Here is a 22,168-nt window from a genome sequence, read left to right as displayed (position 1 = left end):
GGTACTTCCTCCTGGCTGATGGTATGATCTGCAAAGAGGAGAAGTCATAGGGAGTTTTTGAGACGAGTGCATGCACTTCAGAACATTTAATGGTATCGCCTCCTTCTCTTCGGTATGGGATATTACAATTAACTATAACACTAAGCAGCCTAAAAATATACAGTTAACATCTTATCCTATGTCTTTAAAAGATCTACGGTGACCCAGACACCCAGATTGTTCATTAACCCCTTAACCGCGGCCGTTTTTTCGCAGCAGTGCGGCCGTTTTAAAGAACGTGCGGGGTTGCGTCGGCCATTGAACGTGCGCAGCACCAGCCAGGTAGTGCTCCGAACGTTCAACGACCGACGACAGCACTTAACAGGTTAAGCACATGGCATTTCGCAGTTGTTAACACTACCACGTTTGCAACCTCTATCCACTCGCATTGCGCTACTGCGCCCCTTACTTTCTCTGGTTGTCTGTTAAAGTAATTCCTTGACCGGAGACTTTGAAGTGGACGATGGTCGCCGTCGGTGCTGGATCTGCCACCAGCGTCTCGCTGACAGTTTTGGAAATGGCCTGTGGGCCGGTCAGAGACTCCATGTCCACCGAGTTGATGAACAGCACGTTGCAGGCTACAGGGAGACAGACAGAAAAAAATGTTAATAAAAAGTCTACTAACGCACAAGAAAGTAAACCCAGCGTGATTACCAGTTATAAATGTGCCAAGGTTACTGCAACAATCTCCTTTTTGCTTCATTGTCTGGTGTATCCTTTGTTCATCCATTGGAACCCACACTGCACATGTAAACTGTTACTAACTGTAATCTTGCAGAAGATTAAGATGCAGGTTCAAAACTGACATTAACTAAGATTTTTCTCTGCATTCCTGTCTCAGTGCAGAACAAAAATATGCCTGGCAAAGAAACAAACCACTCCTTTATTTTCGAGATACAAATACATATTATTTACGCTGCACATCTTGCAGAATAAAAAATGCAGAATGATTGATATCAGAGAATGCCTCCCTTGTTTAGCATTTAATTTATTAACAAAAAGGGGGTTTAAAAACAATAATGGCGTCACAGACTCTAAATAGCAATTCATTTGCAGAAATAAGTACAAGATGTCCAGTCTTTTTATTAGGAGTTTGTGAACTCTCTACACCACTTTGTATAGCTTTTTTAAAAACCTTTTCAATCTACATGATATTCACAGATGCTAGGAAGTTTTAAACAAGCATTAGAAATGCAATCGGGCTCGGATTTATTTGAGTTTGAGCTAATGGCATTATAAATGCCAATGTATTGTTGCTATGTGTTGTGGAGTGTGTTCATGTGGTGTGTACTGCCAGTGATCTCCTTGTGAGTGTGAGAATATTGCACCGTTACTGCCTGTGATGTCCTTCTTGTGAGTGTGAGAAGCTTGCACCTCTGCTGGCTGTGGTCTCCTTGTGAGTGTAAGAAGCTTGCACTGCTGCTGCCTGTGATGTCGTTCTTGTGAGTGTAAGAAGCTTGCACTGCTGCTGCCTGTGATGTCATTCTTGTGAGTGTGAGAAGCTTGCACCTCTGCTGGCATGTCTCCTTGTGAGTGTAAGAACTTTGCACTGGTACTGCCTGTGATGTCCTTCTTGTGAGTGTAAGAAGCTTTGCACTGCTGCTGCCTGTGATGTCGTTCTTGTGAGTGTGAGAAGCTTGCACCGCTGCTGCCTGTGATGTCGTTCTTGTGAGTAGAAGAAGATTGCACCTCAGCTGCCTGTGGTCTCCTTGTGAGTGTAAGAAGCTTGCACAGCTGCTGCCTGTGATGTCCTACTCACTACTCTACTCTGCACTCACTACTCTACTCACTACTCTACTCTGCACTCACTACTCACTACTCTACTCACTACTCTACTCACTAGTCTGCACTCACTAGTCTGCACTCACTAGGCACAACACAGCACTCTGCACTCAACAGCACTCTGCACTCAACAGCACTCGGCACTCAACAGCATTCTGCACTCAACGGCATTCTGCACTCAACAGCATTCTGCCCTCAACAGCACTCTGCCCTCAACAGCACTCTGCCCTCAACAGCACTCTGCCCTCAACAGCACACAGCACTCTGCCCTCAACAGCACACAGCACTCTGCCCTCAACAGCACACAACACTCTGCCCTCAACAGCAATCTGCCCTCAACAGCACACAGCACTCTGCCCTCAACAGCACTCTGCCCTCAACAGCACTCTGCCCTCAACAGCACTCTGCCCTCAACAGCACTCTGCACTCAACAGCACTCTGCACTCAACAGCACTCTGCACTCAACAGCACTCTGCACTCAACAGCACTCTGCACTCAACAGCATTCTGCACTCAACAGCATTCTGCACTCAACAGCATTCTGCACTCAACAGTATTTTGCACTCTGCCCTCAACAGCATTCTGCACTCTGCACTCAACAGCACTCTGCCCTCAACAGCATTCTGCACTCTGCCCTCAACAGCACACAGCACTCAACAGCACTCTGCACTCAACAGCATTCTGCACTCAACAGCATTCTGCCCTCAACAGCATTCTGCCCTCAACAGCACTCTGCCCTCAACAGCACTCTGCCCTCAACAGCACACAGCACTCTGCCCTCAACAGCACACAACACTCTGCCCTCAACAGCACTCTGCCCTCAACAGCACTCTGCCCTCAACAGCACTCTCTCCTCAACAGCACACAGCACTCAACAGCACTCTGCCCTCAACAGCAATCTGCCCTCAACAGCACTCTGCCCTCAACAGCACTCTGCCCTCAACAGCACTCTGCCCTCAACAGCACTCTGCACTCAACAGCACTCTGCACTCAACAGCATTCTGCACTCAACAGTATTTTGCACTCTGCCCTCAACAACACTCTGCCCTCAACAGCATTCTGCACTCTGCACTCAACAGCACTCTGCCCTCTACAGCATTCTGCACTCTGCCCTCAACAGCACACAGCACTCTGCCCTCAACAGCACTCTGCCCTCAACAGCACTCTGCCCTCAACAGCACTCTGCCCTCAACAGCACACAGCACTCAACAGCACACAGCACTCAACAGCACACAGCACTCAACAGCACACAGCACTCAACAGCACTCTGCCCTCAACAGCAATCTGCCCTCAACAGCACACATCACTCTGCCCTCAACAGCACTCTGCCCTCAACAGCACTCTGCCCTCAACAGCACTCTGCCCTCAACAGCACTCTGCCCTCAACAGCACTCTGCCCTCAACAGCACTCTGCCCTCAACAGCACTCTGCCCTCAACAGCACTCTGCCCTCAACAGCACTCTGTACTCAACAGCACTCTGCCCTCAACAGCACTCTGCCCTCAACAGCACTCTGCCCTCAATAGCACTCTGCACTCAACAGCACTCTGCACTCAACAGCACTCTGCACTCAACAGCACTCTGCACTCAACAGCACTCTGCACTCAACAGCACTCTGCACTCAACAGCATTCTGCACTCAACAGCATTCTGCACTCAACAGTATTTTGCACTCTGCCCTCAACAGCATTCTGCACTTTTCACTCAACAGCACTCTGCCCTCAACAGCATTCTGCACTCTGCCCTCAACAGCACACAGCACTCAACAGCACTCTGCACTCAACAGCATTCTGCACTCAACAGCATTCTGCACTCAACAGCATTCTGCCCTCAACAGCACTCTGCCCTCAACAGCACTCTGCCCTCAACAGCACACAGCACTCTGCCCTCAACAGCACACAACACTCTGCCCTCAACAGCACTCTGCCCTCAACAGCACTCTGCCCTCAACAGCACTCTGCACTCAACAGCACTCTGCACTCAACAGCACTCTGCACTCAACAGCACTCTGCACTCAACAGCATTCTGCACTCAACAGTATTTTGCACTCTGCCCTCAACAGCACTCTGCCCTCAACAGCATTCTGCACTCTGCACTCAACAGCACTCTGCCCTCAACAGCATTCTGCACTCTGCCCTCAACAGCACACAGCACTCTGCCCTCAACAGCACTCTGCCCTCAACAGCACTCTGCCCTCAACAGCACTCTGCCCTCAACAGCACACAGCACTCAACAGCACACAGCACTCAACAGCACACAGCACTCAACAGCACTCTGCCCTCAACAGCAATCTGCCCTCAACAGCACACAGCACTCTGCCCTCAACAGCACTCTGCCCTCAACAGCACTCTGCCCTCAACAGCACTCTGCCCTCAACAGCACTCTGCACTCAACAGCATTCTGCCCTCAACAGCATTCTGCCCTCAACAGCACTCTGCCCTCAACAGCACTCTGCCCTCAACAGCACTCTGCCCTCAACAGCACTCTGCCCTCAACAGCACACAGCACTCTGCCCTCAACAGCACACAACACTCTGCCCTCAACAGCACTCTGCCCTCAACAGCACTCTGCCCTCAACAGCACTCTGCCCTCAACAGCACTCTGCCCTCAACAGCACTCTGCCCTCAACAGCACTCTGTCCTCAACAGCACACAGCACTCAACAGCACTCTGCCCTCAACAGCAATCTGCCCTCAACAGCACACAGCACTCTGCCCTCAACAGCACTCTGCCCTCAACAGCACTCTGCCCTCAACAGCACTCTGCCCTCAACAGCACTCTGCCCTCAACAGCACTCTGCACTCAACAGCACTCTGCACTCAACAGCATTCTGCACTCAACAGTATTTTGCCCTCAACAACACTCTGCCCTCAACAGCATTCTGCACTCTGCACTCAACAGCACTCTGCCCTCTACAGCATTCTGCACTCTGCCCTCAACAGCACACAGCACTCTGCCCTCAACAGCACTCTGCCCTCAACAGCACTCTGCCCTCAACAGCACTCTGCCCTCAACAGCACACAGCACTCAACAGCACACAGCACTCAACAGCACACAGCACTCAACAGCACACAGCACTCAACAGCACTCTGCCCTCAACAGCAATCTGCCCTCAACAGCACACATCACTCTGCCCTCAACAGCACTCTGCCCTCAACAGCACTCTGCCCTCAACAGCACTCTGCCCTCAACAGCACTCTGCCCTCAACAGCACTCTGCCCTCAACAGCACTCTGCCCTCAACAGCACTCTGCCCTCAACAGCACTCTGCCCTCAACAGCACTCTGCACTCAACAGCACTCTGCACTCAACAGCACTCTGCACTCAACAGCACTCTGCACTCAACAGCATTCTGCACTCAACAGTATTTTGCACTCTGCCCTCAACAGCACTCTGCCCTCAACAGCATTCTGCACTCTGCACTCAACAGCACTCTGCCCTCAACAGCATTCTGCACTCTGCCCTCAACAGCACACAGCACTCTGCCCTCAACAGCACTCTGCCCTCAACAGCACTCTGCCCTCAACAGCACTCTGCCCTCAACAGCACACAGCACTCAACAGCACACAGCACTCAACAGCACACAGCACTCAACAGCACTCTGCCCTCAACAGCAATCTGCCCTCAACAGCACACAGCACTCTGCCCTCAACAGCACTCTGCCCTCAACAGCACTCTGCCCTCAACAGCACTCTGCCCTCAACAGCACTCTGCACTCAACAGCATTCTGCCCTCAACAGCATTCTGCCCTCAACAGCACTCTGCCCTCAACAGCACTCTGCCCTCAACAGCACTCTGCCCTCAACAGCACTCTGCCCTCAACAGCACACAGCACTCTGCCCTCAACAGCACACAACACTCTGCCCTCAACAGCACTCTGCCCTCAACAGCACTCTGCCCTCAACAGCACTCTGCCCTCAACAGCACTCTGCCCTCAACAGCACTCTGCCCTCAACAGCACTCTGTCCTCAACAGCACACAGCACTCAACAGCACTCTGCCCTCAACAGCAATCTGCCCTCAACAGCACACAGCACTCTGCCCTCAACAGCACTCTGCCCTCAACAGCACTCTGCCCTCAACAGCACTCTGCCCTCAACAGCACTCTGCGCTCAACAGCATTCTGCGCTCAACAGCATTCTGCGCTCAACAGCATTCTGCGCTCAACAGCATTCTGCGCTCAACAGCATTCTGCACTCTGCACTCAACAGCACACAGCACTCTGCCCCCAACAGCACTCTGCCCCCAACAGCACTCTGCCCCCAACAGCACACGGCACTCACCAGCACACCACACTCACCAGCACTCACCAGCACACAGCACTCACCAGCACACCGCACACAGCACTCAGCACTCAACAGCAGTGTTTCATGCGTTTTTGCCTGTCTACAATGGAGGCGGCAGTCCCAACTGCAGGTTTGTAATCCTGGAGGGGCCTGTTGCTGGTGAATGCACAGGCTGCTGAGGTGTTGAATCATCAAGAATCAAAAATTCAAAGCAGTCGCTGGGGAATCACCGGGCCGTATGTGGCCAGGAAACCTCCCTTCCGATCCTGGCTGCCCTCTTGAATAAACAGTTTGATCCTGAGCACACCCTCATTCTTTGTTGAACACACCGGCACAGCCTCACTCAGCGGCTCACCCCCTGGAGCTTGCCTCACCCCTGTCCGGAACAGGTTGCTCTGGAGCACTCTCGCCAAGGAGACTGAAAACCGCTTTATTTACATAAGAGACTTTAACAATATGTATATAGAGATACATAGAGTGACTTTACAACTTGTACATTTGCATTTTTTTATATTTGTATCTCTTCCCTGTGTGACTTTACAACTTGTACAATTGCAATTTTTTTTCCTGTTTGTATCTTTGATGTAACTCATGGAATCCTAAATCCTTATGTAGCGCAACTGGTTCTTTTGTAAAGCGCTCTGACACCTTCGGGTAATATTCGCGCTATAGAAAATGGCATTAAATATATAAATAAATAAATTAATGAATAAAGAATTGTAAATCGCATTCCAACTTTAGCATTGCAGTGCTGCAGGAAACGGGCCACTGGGCGGCCTCAGGCCTCGAAGGCACGTCCTTGCAGGCATGGCCTGCCGAGGACGGACAGACAGCGCCTTGAGGTGGCCAACTGCAGGCATGTTGCAATAACGGGCAGCTGTCAGGCTCGTCCCAGCGCCCGGCCCGGACAAGAACCGGCAGCGCTAGCACGGCTCGCCTGGCAGGCTTCGAAGCACTTCATTATCTGTATTTTATTTAACTTTTCGTTGTGATTTATGAGTTGCGAACACGGCCTTTATTAAGAGCGCTTTACTTTACAAACAAAGTTACAGAAGTGAGTGGCAAAAGTACAAATGTAAAGGTATTTTAAAATAAAATCAGCACAAACGTACCGGAAAACTAGGGAGAACACAACAGCAAGCTGTTACTGGCGGAGAGGAGGGCCTTTCATATAATTTTAAAGCCGGTCTAAATGGCAATGCATTAAGGCAGAACATAAACGACTACGAAATAAACAAGAACTACAGTGTGGACGAGCATGTATGAGTCATCTTCTGTGAGCCTCGCCTGCTGCCTCTCGTCATTTAACATTGAACGCGCTCACCGCTGTGAACGCGTTCGCATCATCTGGCTTGCATTACACGGGCACTCTGACAGCTCGTAATTAAGATTAATCACTCTGCCATGCTCGTTCTCGCACACAAAATGCCACATCGGGCACGCGTACATTACTTACAGCCTATCACTTCAAGGCTACTACATACACAGCACAGGGAAGACGAATCACTGACCAGATGCCAGAAAACGCTAAGGAATGTGTGGAATTCCTCTCACCAAGGCCCTAAGGATACTTCTTCTTTTTTTTCTTATAACATTAGGATCTCGAAACTCCTCCCCCAGGGGGAGGAGTCCGAGCCCTAAAAACTGCACATTTTTGAATGAAACTTTCACTAAAGATGAGAGTACAACAGAAACATAAAAATAAAAATAAAACACTTTTAGTGGTGGAATTCACACATCAAAAGATTTTTGCAAGAACGTTCTCTTCTTATACGGCTTTTTTTCTGTCTGGAAAGCGTCTCTCTCAAATGAAGTGACACAATTAGTAAATTTAACGAACTTTTCAAACTGTACAAACTCTCCCAGTAAGCCATTACTTTCCCCGCTCCTAAATATCACCAAGCAACATCCAGAAGAAACCTTTCAACTTGAAATTACTGACAGATCTAACCCTCCCAAGCCTTCAGCACCAACTGAGACACAAATTCAGAATATGTGGGTCTACAATTACTTTGTATTATCTGCTGCCCCGCAGTTTTACACTAGAGATTATCTAAAAGCGACTTAATCACACTCCAATCAGTAATTGAAAATTATGTAAAAGACAATTGCACTATGCAAAAACGTATTAGCTCTAACAAGTATGGAAATAAGAGTCAATCTTTGTGCTGTGATGTCACCTCAGGAAAGTGATTATTAACTATACAAATTACCTATATAAGTAAATTAGAAAATAAAGTTACTAAACCATTCGACAGGAGCAAAGCTATTTTTCATGCATTTCTTAGTTTGATTTTGTGCAGTGCCACCTGTGAAGGAGGCCCATTTGTCAACAGTTGAGATGATATTTCAGTGGAGCTTGCAAAAAGTGGGGTTGTGTGTTCAACTCAGCCCTTATTACTGCCCTTCTATGTCGCACAAACTCATCATTAAATGTAATTCACAAATAGGTGGTGGCAGCAATGCCCTTTACCAGGGCAGTTAAAGAGGGTTCTAGATGTGTCTCCCTCCCCTCACACATGGGACCCTAATGACTTCATATTTTTTGCCTACAAATTCCAGTTTTTGGTGATTTGTTATGTGTAGTGTGCTGCACACCCGGTGAGTTTGGAGCAGTCAGAAGGGGAGCAGAAGGCTCTGCTCCCCATGACCACACATGTCCTGCCCATGTCCTACTAGCACAGCACCAGGTGCAGCCTTGATCCCTCTATATTAGTTCAATGTCCACTCTAGCTCTAACTCGACCATCGGCATGTCATGCCTTGCTCCCTTGTAACTGGCCAGCCCTGCGTTCCAAAATGTGCTCACTTGCCCCGCTGCACCATAAATGGCGCCATGGTCAGCTCTGCTTCCTCTAATCCGTTGGGCGACTTATCATACTACTTCTTAACTAATACCATGTCCAGTCTAGTGCCACCTTACTCATTACCTTTTCTTGCTTGGCTCCTCCTTAATTGTCATCATCTCTAACCCTGCTTTCCCTAACTCAATAGCTTCCCCTGCCCTGCTGCTCTTTAGTAAAACCAAGTGCAGGTCAGTTAATCCAATTGTTGTCTTGTACTACCCATTTCACACTTAACCAGCATCATGTTTAGAACTATGTCTCCTGAAGCAGCACCCTGTCTTGCTACCGCTTAACCGACACATGTTCATCCCTGATCCTTCTGAAGCGGCTCCCTGTCATCTGTGGCTCTCACTGAACCAGTATTATACTTAACACACACCTCTTGATCTGGTTCTGTGTGTTGTATAGCTCTCCCAGCACCCAAAATGTCAGGAACGGTGTTGTTACATGTATAATGGCACGGATACGCTTTTGTTTTTTGTAGCATGGCTTTATGGCTATGATGTAACCTCTGATGAATACTGCATGTGTCAGTAGAAGACCTACCCGCGCCCTGCTTCAGAAGATCCGTGGAGGAATTGGCCGGGACTGCGACTTCTTTCTTCTCTTCCATTGGATCTTTGAGAAAAGGAGAGACAAAGGAGTGTCAATGGCCTCAGGCATGCTCTCCACCCAGTACAGATATTACAAAATCACAATCAATACAGTTTAGGTACTGGATAAACGTACATGCTCTGCGACTATTACAGAACAAACGTTTCGAAGAAATTATATCAGAATAGTCTCTGTCTACACTAGTCTCTGTCCATTCTTGTGAACATGGATGCTTGCCAGGTCAATTCAGGAAAAAACTGTAAGGTCTTCTCTCACCTTACCTCTCTTCATACTGCACTTACCTGTTGTCTGCCTACTATAAAGTACTGTATCGCTACCCGGACGCGCCAGGGTGCTCCATTGGTTCTGATCTAGGTTTGTGCTATTCAAATGCTGCTTTCACTGCACCCAGCTATCACTCCTCGGATTAGTGGGACAACAGCTATTTAGTGTGATGGGTAAGGTTTAAATTAGAAATCTAAAAATACCTTGCAATTGTGTTACTTTGCATGCATCTTACTGCACAACATTTATACATGGCCTGTAACTACCGTTAAAGTACATGACAAAGGTTACCAGCAGGTAAATAGTGCGAAAAACAGCCTGTACAACGAAGATTTTACAAAGAAGCTCCTTTACGCCATATTTTTTTTCCACGCAAATGCCTTTACCACGTATGCCTCTTAGCATATATCTAAGGTAAGTATTAATGTTTGCTTGTGAGTATGTGCGTGTGTATATGTCCACTCACATATATGCATATATGTACACACATTTAGGGTTTTAGGTTTAGGGATGGGTAGGTGTATAAGATAGTAAGCTTTTTTTAGGGTTGAGGGGTGAGTGGGGATTGGGAATTAAGAGAGCTTTTAGGGTTTAGAGGTGGGTAAGTGTATTGGGTGGTAAGAGTGTTTTTAGGGTTTAGAGATAGGTAAGGATTTTAGCTGTTAAGGGTATTTTATAGGGTTTACCGATGGTTAAGAATATTGGGTGTTAAAGGTATTTTGTACGGTTTATAGATGGATGTGGGTATTGGGTGGTAAGAGGTTTTCAGGATTTAAGGGTGGGTGAGGTTATTGGATGGTAGAGGTGTTTTTAGGGTTTAGGGGTGGTAAAGGTATTGGGTGATAAGGGTGCTTTCAGGGTTTAGGGATAGGTAGGGGTATTTTTAGGGTTTAGGGATGTGTAAGGATATTGGGTGTTAAGGGTATTTGGTAGGGGTTAGGGGTGTGTGAGGGTATTGGGTGGTAAGGTCGTTTTTTGGGTTTAGGGGGTAGGTGAAATACCCATACCTACCACTAAACCCAAAAAACTCTCTTTAGGGATGAGTTTGAGTATTGGGTGGTAAGGGTGTTTTAGAGTTTAGGGATAGATAAGGGTATTGGATGGTAAGAGTATTTTGTAGGGTTTAGAGGTGGGTGAGGGTATAGGGTGGTAAGGGTGTTTATAGGCTTTGAGGGTGGGTAGGAGTATAGGGTGGTAAGGGTGTTTTTAGGGTTTAGGGTGGGTAAGGGTATTGGGAAGTAAGAGTGTTTTTAGGGTTTACGGGTGGGTAGCGGTATTGGGTGGCGAGGGTGTTTTTAGGGTTTAGGGATAGGTGAGGGTATTGGGTGGTAAGGGTGTTTAGGGGTGGGTAAGGGTATTGGGTTCTAAGGGCTCTTTTATGGTTAATGGGTGGGTAGGGTAGGGGCATAGGGTGGTAAGTGTATTTTTAGGGTTTAGGAGTGGATAGGTGTATTGGGTGGTAAGGGTGTTTTTACAGTTTAGGGGTGGGTAGGGGTATTGGATGGGAAGGGTATTTTAGGGTTTAGGGTGGGTAAGGGTAATGGGTAGTAAGAGTGTTTTTAGGGTTTACGGGTGGGTAGGGATATTGGGTGGTGAGGGTGTTTTTAGGGTTTAGGGATGGGAGTATTGGGTGGTAAGGGTGTGTTTAAGGATGGGTAAGGGTATTAGACGGTAAGGGTATTTTGTAGGGTTTAAAGGTGGGTAATGGTATTGGGTGCTAAGGGTGCTTTTATGGTTTATGGGTGGGTATGGTAGGGGTATAGGGTGGTAAGGGTATTTTTAGGGTTTAGGGGTGGATAGGTGTATTGGGTTTATAAGGGTGTTTTTAGAGTTAAGGGGTGGGTAGTGGTATTGGATGGGAAGGGTATTTTTAGGGTTTAAGGGTTTGGATTGTAAGGGTAATTAAAAAAGGTGGGGTTGGGGCTCTCCCCTTCAAAACAATTTTATATACAAATAAATATGTGTGTGTGTATATATATATATATATGTATATATACACACACACACACACACAAACATACACTTATGTTTTACCTTTAAAAAAAATATATATTACATATGTAAGGCTAACGAAAAAGACCGCCTGGTCGAAACGCGTCGCCAATAAACGTTTTTCGAAAACACGGACCCTGGAGTGCGAGTCTTCTGTGTTTCCTGTGGCTTTATCGTGTGGGAAACCCTTTCTGGCATATATATATATATATATATATATATATATGTATATATATATACATATATATATATATATATATATATGAATATATTGATTACTTGGGGTTCACACTAACCGAACATTTTGATAGGTCTCCGCATATCATGAAATGCAAGTGGAAGCTCGAACAGTACTCAGGTGGAATTATTAGGTCCCTCAGGGGCTCCCAATTTCCTCTTATTTCTCCAGCTGTACAAATTTACAATATGCAAGCTGTGGGGGCTGCATCACATGGAGCAGAACTTTGTAGCTACAAAGATTGTAGCTCACAGGATAGCGTTGATAACTGCTTTATGCGTTCATTGACTGACCTTCCTGTTAGCACCTCGCTCATTCCTCAGCGCCTAGACTTCGGACCTAGAGCACTTAATTCAAAAATAAGGCTTAGACCTTTATTGTATTGGCACAGAATTTGGGTGACATCAGAGCTAATAACCTATCAGCAGGGCCTAGAGGAGGTCCTCAGGTCACCTGGTGCCCTGAAAGTACTATGGGTCAGGTACATCCAACAATCCTTTACCCAACTAGGCTGTGCGAATGATTGGACCACTCCAAAAGACCTCAGCGGGGTCACTAAGATGCCATTAAGAGCTTGGACTGGCAGCATAAGGCACTTAGTTACACTGGGCAAGTGGGAATAGGTTATCTAGGTACTATATTTATGGTAAACAACATTTACAACGAAACTTTTACAACGACCTACCATTACAACGCAACTTTTACAACGCAAACTATTACAACGCATAGCTCTGTGGGGCGCTCTAGGATAGGGAATAGGTTAATTTACTATCCAATAACCTTCCCTACTATCCACGGGGACTGGAGTTGGAATAGTAAATTAAACTATTCACTATCCAGCGCCTAAAAGCATTATGCGTTGTAATGGTATGCGTTGTGAAAACCGCGTTGTAAAGGTAGATGTTGTAAAAGTATGCGTTGTAACATCATACATCCGTATTTATAGTATTTAAAGTAGATTTTAAAATTTTGATGAGGTTGAGCCCATATCAGCTAAGACATTATATTTTAAATTTCGTTTTTAAGTTATTTTGTTTATTTGGTTAAAAAACCATAAGAGAAACATACAATTCATTTGAACAATTTCATTAATTGACCTCTGTGTTCTTTTACTTCTAAATGGCAGCAGGTTTCTAGGGATCTGAAGGAACTTGCCCTCTTTGTGCTGGAACCAATGAAATCAGTGTACATGTTCTGCTCTTTTGTCCAGCTTACAGAGGATATCGAGGAAAATGGATTCTTCCACTTTGCCGGCTCCAGGGCATACAAGATTATAGAGCGGTAGTTAGGATTTTTCGAACTGGTTTTAGGCAATCCATAGTGTTTGCGGTCTCACAGTACCTGCTATGCGTGTGGAGACCAAGGTCCAAATCATCTGCAGTCCAGCGATCCGGCTCCATTGCAGTTTGACTTGCACACATTCTGTATGTAAATTGTTGTTCTTGCTGGGATGACTTTTTTAGTCCTTTATCCAAGTATTGATTGATTGAACTAATCATGTGTTTTATGTACTTTTATAGCCTTGTGCCTATTAAAGGGAAGGTTAGATTTACTGCAGCAAGGTTGAGTAGAGAAGTGGGCAAGTAATTATAATCAAATACCTATTACTAGCTTCATATAAGAATCAGGTTGTCCCTTTCTGTATTTTCCTATGGTCAATTAATGAAATTGTTAAAATGAATTGTATGTTTCTTTTATGGTTTTTTAACCAAATAAAGATCCTTGTACATAACTATGTATCTATACCTTCACCTAAAGTGCTTGAAAGCAAAGATTTTAAATTTAAATAGCATCCAATAATGTGGCTGTTTTACTATGTTGTTTTTTTAAGCATTTCAGTTGTGCTATGCATTTTATAACTGTTTGTGAGGGATCCAAGAATAATCCACCACTTAAGAACGCACTGAAATTGCAGACAGCTACAATGGTAATTATGCAAGTTATAGCATCAAAATAAATAGTAGGTATTGTGGGGTGATGTATTGCCACGTGCTACTGCAGTGTAGTGGCAAAATGTGAATGCCACTTGTACAGCCCAATAGATAAAGCTCGCTCATCAAAGGCCACTTCATGTATGAATTATATGTAAGATTTGTGGGGAAAATACAATAGTCGAGACAAAGAGACCGAAAAATATGTAAACAGGCCAGCATACCTTCTCCATTGTTAAATCTATAACTGGAAAAAAAATATCTCATAGTTGTTCAGCAAACCACTTGTTACTGTTCCACTTTCTCAGAGAAGGACACGTGTATCAAAAGTGGATGGCAGAGAAAAAAACTAAAATATGCCACTCAAGTGCAGACTTTCGGTGAAGGTTATTAAGAGTCGTCTTTAATGACGATAACTTTTCATTTTAAGAAAAATAAGTTGCCATTTCGAGAACTACCACTAGATGGTAGCATTGTGCAAATAATGTATTAGATTCACATTGAAGACTTGCATTTATTAGTTGCTTCTAGGCATAAAAAGAATTATGCCTTAACACAAAGGGAGCACTCAAAGACTTGGCAATCAAATGTCATTGAAATATTCTAAAAGTCAAAAGCTTTTTTAATAACTTAATTAAATTGGATAAGAAGGTAGATGCAGGCGTTAAAATCCAAACACAACTTTTCACAGGAGGCTTCAAACAGAGTATTAGAACTGTGTAATGTTGTGATATGTTAATTTATTTTAAGATGCGCAACGTTTACCCTGAGGTGTCTTGGAGCTAGCTTGTTTAAAATCTGATTACTATATCAGCTTCTATCAAAAGCTTTGAAATATAGTTAAAAAGCAAGGTTTTTAAGTCTTTCCTAAAGAACAAAAGATTTTTCATTGTTTTTAAATTTAAGGGCAGGTTATTCCAGGAATTTGACGCATTGAGGATGAAACTTGTCCTCCCCACGAGGTACGCATGTGTTTAGGAATCCAGACATTGTGTGCTGTGGGGGACCTCAGAGTTCCTGATGGCTTATACCACTTGAATTTACTCTTCAAGTGGTCACGGCCCCTTCCATGCAGTGCTTTAAACACAATACAGACTGACGTGAAAATCACTCTCTGTCCTATTGGCAACCAATGAAGCTTCTTGAGAGCAACTGCTAGGGATTTGAATTTGTGAATGCCCAATAGCAGTCGAGCGGCTGCTTTTTGCATGGTCTGGAGTTTGTTCATATATTTCTGTTGCAAGTTGGAATAGAGGCCATTGTAGAAGTCATGTTTCGAAAGCACCATCATAGTGACTGCTGGTTTTTTTTGCAGAGAGGTGGAAAAAGGCAGGATTCTTTTGATGGTGTAGAAAACTAAGGAGGAGACCACATTTTGCTGTTCTTTGTAAGTGAGTCACTCATCGATAATCACTACCAGGTTGTGGGTTGATTTAACTGGAATAGGGGAGATACCAAGCTCTGAGGGCCCCCACAAATGGGACCAAAAGGACGGCTGATTTTCCGAAAACCTTGACCTTTGATTTATTCGAGTTACGTTTTAGACAATTAGTTGCCATCCAAGTCTATGGAGCATACATTCTCTGATACTCAAGTCCATGTCGAGATCACGCTGCATGCGAGACGACAATTTGTGTGCCATCTGCGTAGGAGGTTAGCGAGACCCCAAACTGTCTGATCAAGATTGCTAATTTGGAAACATAGACATTAAGCAGGATTGGACTCCATGACGATCCCTGCGGTACGCCACATGGTAGTGAACAGAAAACTGATTTACATCTTTTTAGAAAAAAGTATTGTTTCCGCCTTGTTAGGAAGGACTTTAGGAGAGCAAGGGCCTCTCCTCTAATGTCTATCCCCCAGAATCATAATTTTCATGTTTTGCGAGTCCTTAATAGCGATTATTAAGGAATCGCTATTAAAGACTCGCAAAACGGGATTCATGTAGAAATCGCAATATGTTTTGCGATTTCTACTGCTTCCTTATTTGCGATTCGCTAATTGCTAATCGCAAATAAGGAATGACTCCCCATTCATTTCAATGGGCCATAGGAATGAATGGGGAGTCATTCCTTATTTGCGATTAGCAATTAGCGAATCGCAAATAAGGAGGCGATTTCAAGGGTGCCAGGGTGTCCAAAGGACACTCTGTAGCACCCCTGAAATGGTAATTTACACTGGTGTTGCGCACACACATGTCCAAAGGACATGTGTGTGTGTAACATACAACTTAAGTTTTCGCTATTTACCACGAAGTTAGACTTCGCGGTAAATAGCGGCCTCATATTGCGAATTCGCAATTCTAAAATGGTTAATGAATTGCATTTAAGGAATCTCAAATTGAGATTCCTTAAATGCAATTCTTCGCAATTTAGCGATTTCAAAATGTGCGATTTTTGCATTTGGGATGATGAATCCCAAATGCAAAAAAAACGCTCGCAAAGGGCCAGATTCTCTGAATCTGGCCCTTTGCGAGCCGATTTTAGCTTCATGAATCTGGCTGTATGTCCGCTAAACGACCTGTCAGCAGCTGGTGAATTAGTGTGTCAAATGCTGCTGACAGGTCGAGTAGTAAAAGAGCTGCCCTACCTCCTTGATCTAGTGTTTCTCTAATCTCTTCTGTTGCCTTGATAAAGGTCATTTCTGTGCTGTGTCTGCTTCTAAAACCTTATTGAGTTGAGACCAGAATATAATTTTCTTGTATGAATACTACTGATTAATAATATTTTCTGCAATTTTTGCTAGAGAGGTAGTCTTGAGATGGGCCTGTCCATAAATCAACTTCATTTCTCCTTTTCACCATTAAGTTTATTCAAGGACGAATTTAGGATATCAATGCACACTTTTGTGACTGCAAGTAAGTTAAGTAACTGCTAACTGGTGCTTTTAAATCTTTTCAGAATTGGATTCGATTTCTGTATCGTAATAATTTCTTTACTTGATATAAGCAAGAATATTGACTTTGCATTAAATCTATTGCTTTATATTCTGGTCTGTGAAAGATAGCAGACTAGACAACATAATAAAACATTTCTTACCATATCAAATGTTTTATGGAGAGAAGGGAAGATGTCATTTCTAATAGTTGGTCTGCTTTGTATATGCCACCCTCATCCGAGTTAGTTTTAAAAAGTAACGCTTTTGTTGCAAACCAACGAGCGTGTGCAACAGTTGATTCCCTCCTGGGGTCTGTGTAAAAGAGCCCCCGTTGTCTGCCCAAGCACTAGGTAGCGGTATAACGCACAACTTGTGAATCCAGAAAAGATTCATGCTACAAAACGGCATATTCCCTGGACTTGAAGGCCATGATTCATGTACAAGATACACCAAATAGACACACCATGTTGGTAGTAAACTCCAAGATAACGACGGCAAAGTTGAAGTATTTTTATAAAAGCATGAACACCTATAGGCGACAGGGATGGAATTAATTGCTGAAAAGACTAGACAGAACTTTAAAACTTTTGTTAGGAGAACTGACCCAGGATGGAGCAGAAGGTTGTGAGACAGAGCACAGAATAAGGAAAACCTTTCCAGAAATAATAAATCATCCCAGGTTCTCTCAGACACCTGGCAGTGCTCAGGGGCTACAGAAATGGCATACAATGCACATAAGGAAGAGTGCAGACTACTGCGCCATCACCCTCATCAAAGATATTCATCCCAAATGCCCTTTGTGGGACAATGTCTCTGGGTGGGGTTTCATGCTTACTGTGGCATCAGTCATCAGATGGAGCATCTAAGGGTCCTGCTCACATACCCAGGATTCTGACTTCACCACTTCTATCCCCAGCAGGTCTGTGCCTTCTTACAATACAATGAAAGGCACAACACAGTTTTGAGAGCCTGTGACTTTTGTAATTGCTGCACATCTAGCAGACTTTAGCTGCACATTTATGCATATTATGCATCAGCATAATTCTCAGTGAATTAACCACACTGTATTGAGACTAAAATGTTCCCTTTTGCAGCGATGATAGAATCTCTGAGTACATTTCAAGCAGACCCACGGTACGCATAGGATTCTTCGGCTCAACTTCTTCCCGGCTAGCAGAAGAGGGCTGGTATGATTTGACCATTTTTTCATGAATTAACTGTTGACAGCACATCCCTCCACTTTAAGCCTTCCACAAATACCCATTCTCCCTGCATTGTCTCTAGTGGCTCTTACCCAGTGCTTAATTTGAACCAGTGGATTTTGGTGCTCAGCACCAGCACTTAATCATCAACACCAGCGCTTTTCATGAGCACTAGTTAAGGACACATTAATTTAAAGAGAGACTAGGTGATTTGCCCAGTATCACAGGATGTTGAGCTGATGCCGAGACTCAAACCTGGTTATCCAGCTCTGAAGTCAGCAGCTCAGACCATTATGCCGCATCCTCTCCCCACTTTCATGTTTAGTAGTTGGTTCTGTTTTAGGCGGCACTAACAGGAGAAATGGGCTGGTGCAAGCTGCCTCCTGACGAGAGCCCCAGCACTTATTGTTCTTTACAAATTAACCACTGCACATACCTCGACTCGGGACCACAAGCTTGCAGGGCAGGGCCAGCGGCGTGATGGAGTGCTGGTACACCAGGGCAGAGAGACACCCTGAAAGGAACAGGAAGAAACAATTATCAGTTAGTGTATTCTACAAAAGAGCTTAGAGGTGCTAGAGCAGCTACTCCTGTTTGTAAAGTGTAGAGGAACAAAGCACTCGAAGCGCACCCGTGCATGCTCATTCAGAGCTGAGCGATAATGGTAGAAACGTACAGGACATTTCAACCCTTAACACTGATCTACAGAAATGAGCTAACACGCTTCACAACAGAATTACCGCAAAAATGAAACAAAAATACATGTAAAGAGGAACATGCAGCTATCACTCATGTGCATGCTAAGTGGTAGAGTTGACACTTTGCATATATGCGCTAAGTGGTACAGTTGATACCTTACATATATGTGCTAAGTGGAAGTGAGTATACCTTACACATATGTGCTAAGTGGGAGATTTGATATCTTACATATATGTGCTAAGTGGAGGTGAGTATACCTTACATATATGTGCTAAGTGATAGAGTTGATACCTTACATATAGTGCTAAGTGGTACAGTTGATACCTTACATATATGTAAGCCTGGGCGGAGTTCGTTGAGTTCCGCGTGACAAAAAAACTCTGCCAAGCTACACGGAGTTCCACGAGCGGTGGAGTGGGTTACCTTGCGCTGTTCGCACTGAATTTCAGTGGCGGGTGCTTGCCTGTGCTGTAAAATCAGCGTGAACGGAATCTCAACAGTGCAAGAGGGCGCTGTTTCTTTCTGTCGCTCGAGTAGTAGTTCTACTGGAGCGGCAGCTTCCTCAATGTGAACAGAAGGTTTCTCAACGCGAGTAGTAGCGACCATTTGCGACTACCCGCACTGAGAAATCTCGCTGGGAAGTGGTCTGTCGTTGGAGTTTCTTTGCTGGTGCCTGCGCAATTTGTTGTAATGACTTGCGTTGAAAACCTGAGTTGTAAAGGCACTGCGTGGTAAATGTTGCGTCGTAAAGGATGTTTCCCGCCTGCCAACTTACCATTAGCGAGTGCGAGTGAGGAAAAAACTTTGCTTCCTGGAACTCCACGAGCTCCTTGGAGTGTGAAATCCCTGCAATCTCTGCGAACGGAACGGAGTTCACCGCCCAGGCTTACATGTATGTATTAAGTGGAAGTGAGCATACCTTACATATATATGCTCAGGAGTACAGTAGATACCTTACATATATGTGCTTAGTGGCAGATTTATTAACTCACAGGTATGAGTTCCAGAGTTTGGACAAGACTTTAAAATGAGCTCATCTGTTGGTTTGTCCTCAAGCAACATTGACATGTTATCTATTTGTACTACCTTCTCATCGTAGTGTCAACTTTATACCCAATTTATGTACTTTGTTTGCTTCTTTCAAAGACTAAAATGCATTTGCATGCACCCCTCATCACTGAGTCCACTGTAAGCTTGCATCGCTACATATTTTCTCTATTTTGCATCCTACATGTGTGATAACCTTTGCAGGTAAATTTTTTGTTTTTATTGTTTCCATTCAGGTGTTCTTCAATGGAAAGGAGAACAAGACTACACCATCTCCCCCAAACAGCCCTTCCACCCACACCGAGCAGCGGAAACTTTACCACCTGGTAGCCGGTGGAAAGCTGGAAAGAAAGACTACTTGAGATACGTAACTATTGTACTCAGCAACCAGTCTGCATTTGCACCTACTCAGAAGGGGTGAGGGGATGGCGGGGTTAAGGTGTATGCAATTTTGTCCTGGTAGAGTTTATGCAAATACGCTATAGAGGTTTGACTTTGTGTTGTTGCAACAGTCACGTTGCATCACTGTTCCAGTCGCATTGTGTCGCCTGACGTACACTTTGAACAATAATCACTCCCTTACCAAAGTAGGGTTCATTGGGGCATCCTTTCAGCTTCACTCCCCTGGAACTCGTCTCAATCAGGAAGTGTCGCACCAGCTCATTAGTTGGTTCTCCTACGATATGGGATGGCAGGGGTTAAAATACAAAGCAACAACTATAGACTCAGCAAAGCCTCCTTAAGCACTCAAACAGTAACAAGGCAAGTCAAGTGGAATCCACAACTCAGGACACGTGAAATTCAAATGCGTGAATAATTCAAAATCACTATTAATTTCTATAATTCATTCTATTCCATCGTTTTACTGAGTTCTTTCATTATAAACACACATTCCAGAGCACTTCCATGGCTCTCCTTTCCATGCCCTCACCATTCATCCTCTAAACCTCAAGCCACACTCCCACATATTCCTCATCTGTACCTCTAGCCACATTCCCTCACATTCCTCTTCTAAGCCTCGTCACACTCCCTCGCCGTTCCTCTTCTGAATCTCTAGCCACACTCCCTCATATTCTTCTCCTAAGCCTCTTGTCACACTCCCTCACGGATGTATGTCATTACAACGCATGCTTTCACTCCGCATGCCATTACGACACAACTTTTACAACGCAAGTCGTTACAACGACTTGCGTTGGGGGGCGCTGGAGAGTGGAATAGTTTAATTTACTATTCCAACTCCAGTCCCCGTGGATAGTAAGGAAATGGTGTTGGATAGTAATTAAACTATTCCCTATCCTAGAGCGCCCTCCAGCGCAAGTCGCTGTAATGACTTGCGTTGTAATAGTTGCGTCGTAATGGTAGTGCGGAGTAAAAGTTGCATTGTGAAGGATGTTTCCCCTCCCTCGCTGTTCATCTTCTGAACATCTAGGCACACTCCCTCACATTCTTTTTTAGAACCTCTACCTGCACTCCATCAACATTCCTCTTCTTAACCTCTAGCCACACTCCTTTCCATTCCTCTTCCTAACCTCTCACTAAACTCCATCATATTTATCTTCTGAACCTCTCGCCACACACCCTCACATTCCTCTTCTGAACCTCTAGCCACACGCCCTCACATTCCTCTTCTGAACCTCTAGCCACACGCCCTCACATTCCTCTTCTGAACCTCTAGACACACTCCATCACATTCCTCTTCTGAACCTCTAGTCACACTCCCTTACCATTCCTCTTCCTAACCTCTCACCACACTCCGTCATATTAATCTTCTGAACCTCTAGATACACTCCCTCTCCTTCCTCTTGAGAACCTTTTGCAACCCTCACACACCAATACCTCTAGCCACACTCACCCACCAATCCTCTTTGGAACCTCTAGCCACACTCACACACCAATCCTTTTTGGAAACTCTAGCCACACACAACCACCAATCCTATTTGGAACTTCTAGCCACACACAACCACCAATCCTATTTGGAACTTCTAGCCACACTCACCCACCAATCCTCTTTGGAACCTCTACCCACACACACCCACCAATCCTCTTTGGAACCTCTAGCTACACTCACCCACCAATCCTCTTTGGAACCTCTAGCTACACTCACCCACCAATCCTCTTTCGTACCTCTAGCCACACTCACCCACCAATCCTCTTTGGAACCTCTAGCCACACTCCCCAACCAATCCTCATTGGAACCTCTAGCCACACTCACCCACCAATCCTCTTTGGAACCTCTAGCCACACTCACCCACCAATCCTCTTTGGAACCTCTAGCCACACTCACCCACCAATCCTCTTTGGAACCTCTAGCCACACCCACCCACCAATCCTCTTTGGAACCTCTAGCCACACTCACC

At 45.0% G+C, this 22,168-nt stretch overlaps 1 protein-coding gene across 2 annotated transcripts in view; it reads right to left on the bottom strand.

Moving 5' to 3' along the window:
• The window catches only part of TNS1 (tensin 1), a 1,078,078-nt gene that overhangs the window by 12,246 nt on the left and 1,043,664 nt on the right, over positions 1-22,168 (bottom strand). For both annotated transcript variants that reach the window (XM_078679262.1, XM_078679263.1), the window contains 4 exons: positions 20,395-20,487; positions 18,502-18,579; positions 9,493-9,564; positions 449-617 (listed from right to left, as the gene is read on the bottom strand). In XM_078679262.1, the coding sequence (XP_078535388.1) occupies positions 449-617; positions 9,493-9,564; positions 18,502-18,579; positions 20,395-20,487 (412 nt within the window). The remainder of the gene's footprint in view (positions 1-448; positions 618-9,492; positions 9,565-18,501; positions 18,580-20,394; positions 20,488-22,168) is intronic.

This window comes from Lissotriton helveticus, chromosome 3_1 (assembly GCF_964261635.1).
Source record: "Lissotriton helveticus chromosome 3_1, aLisHel1.1, whole genome shotgun sequence".
In the NCBI taxonomy this organism is placed as follows: domain Eukaryota; kingdom Metazoa; phylum Chordata; class Amphibia; order Caudata; family Salamandridae; genus Lissotriton; species Lissotriton helveticus.
This window is presented reverse-complemented; position numbering and strand designations above follow the sequence as displayed.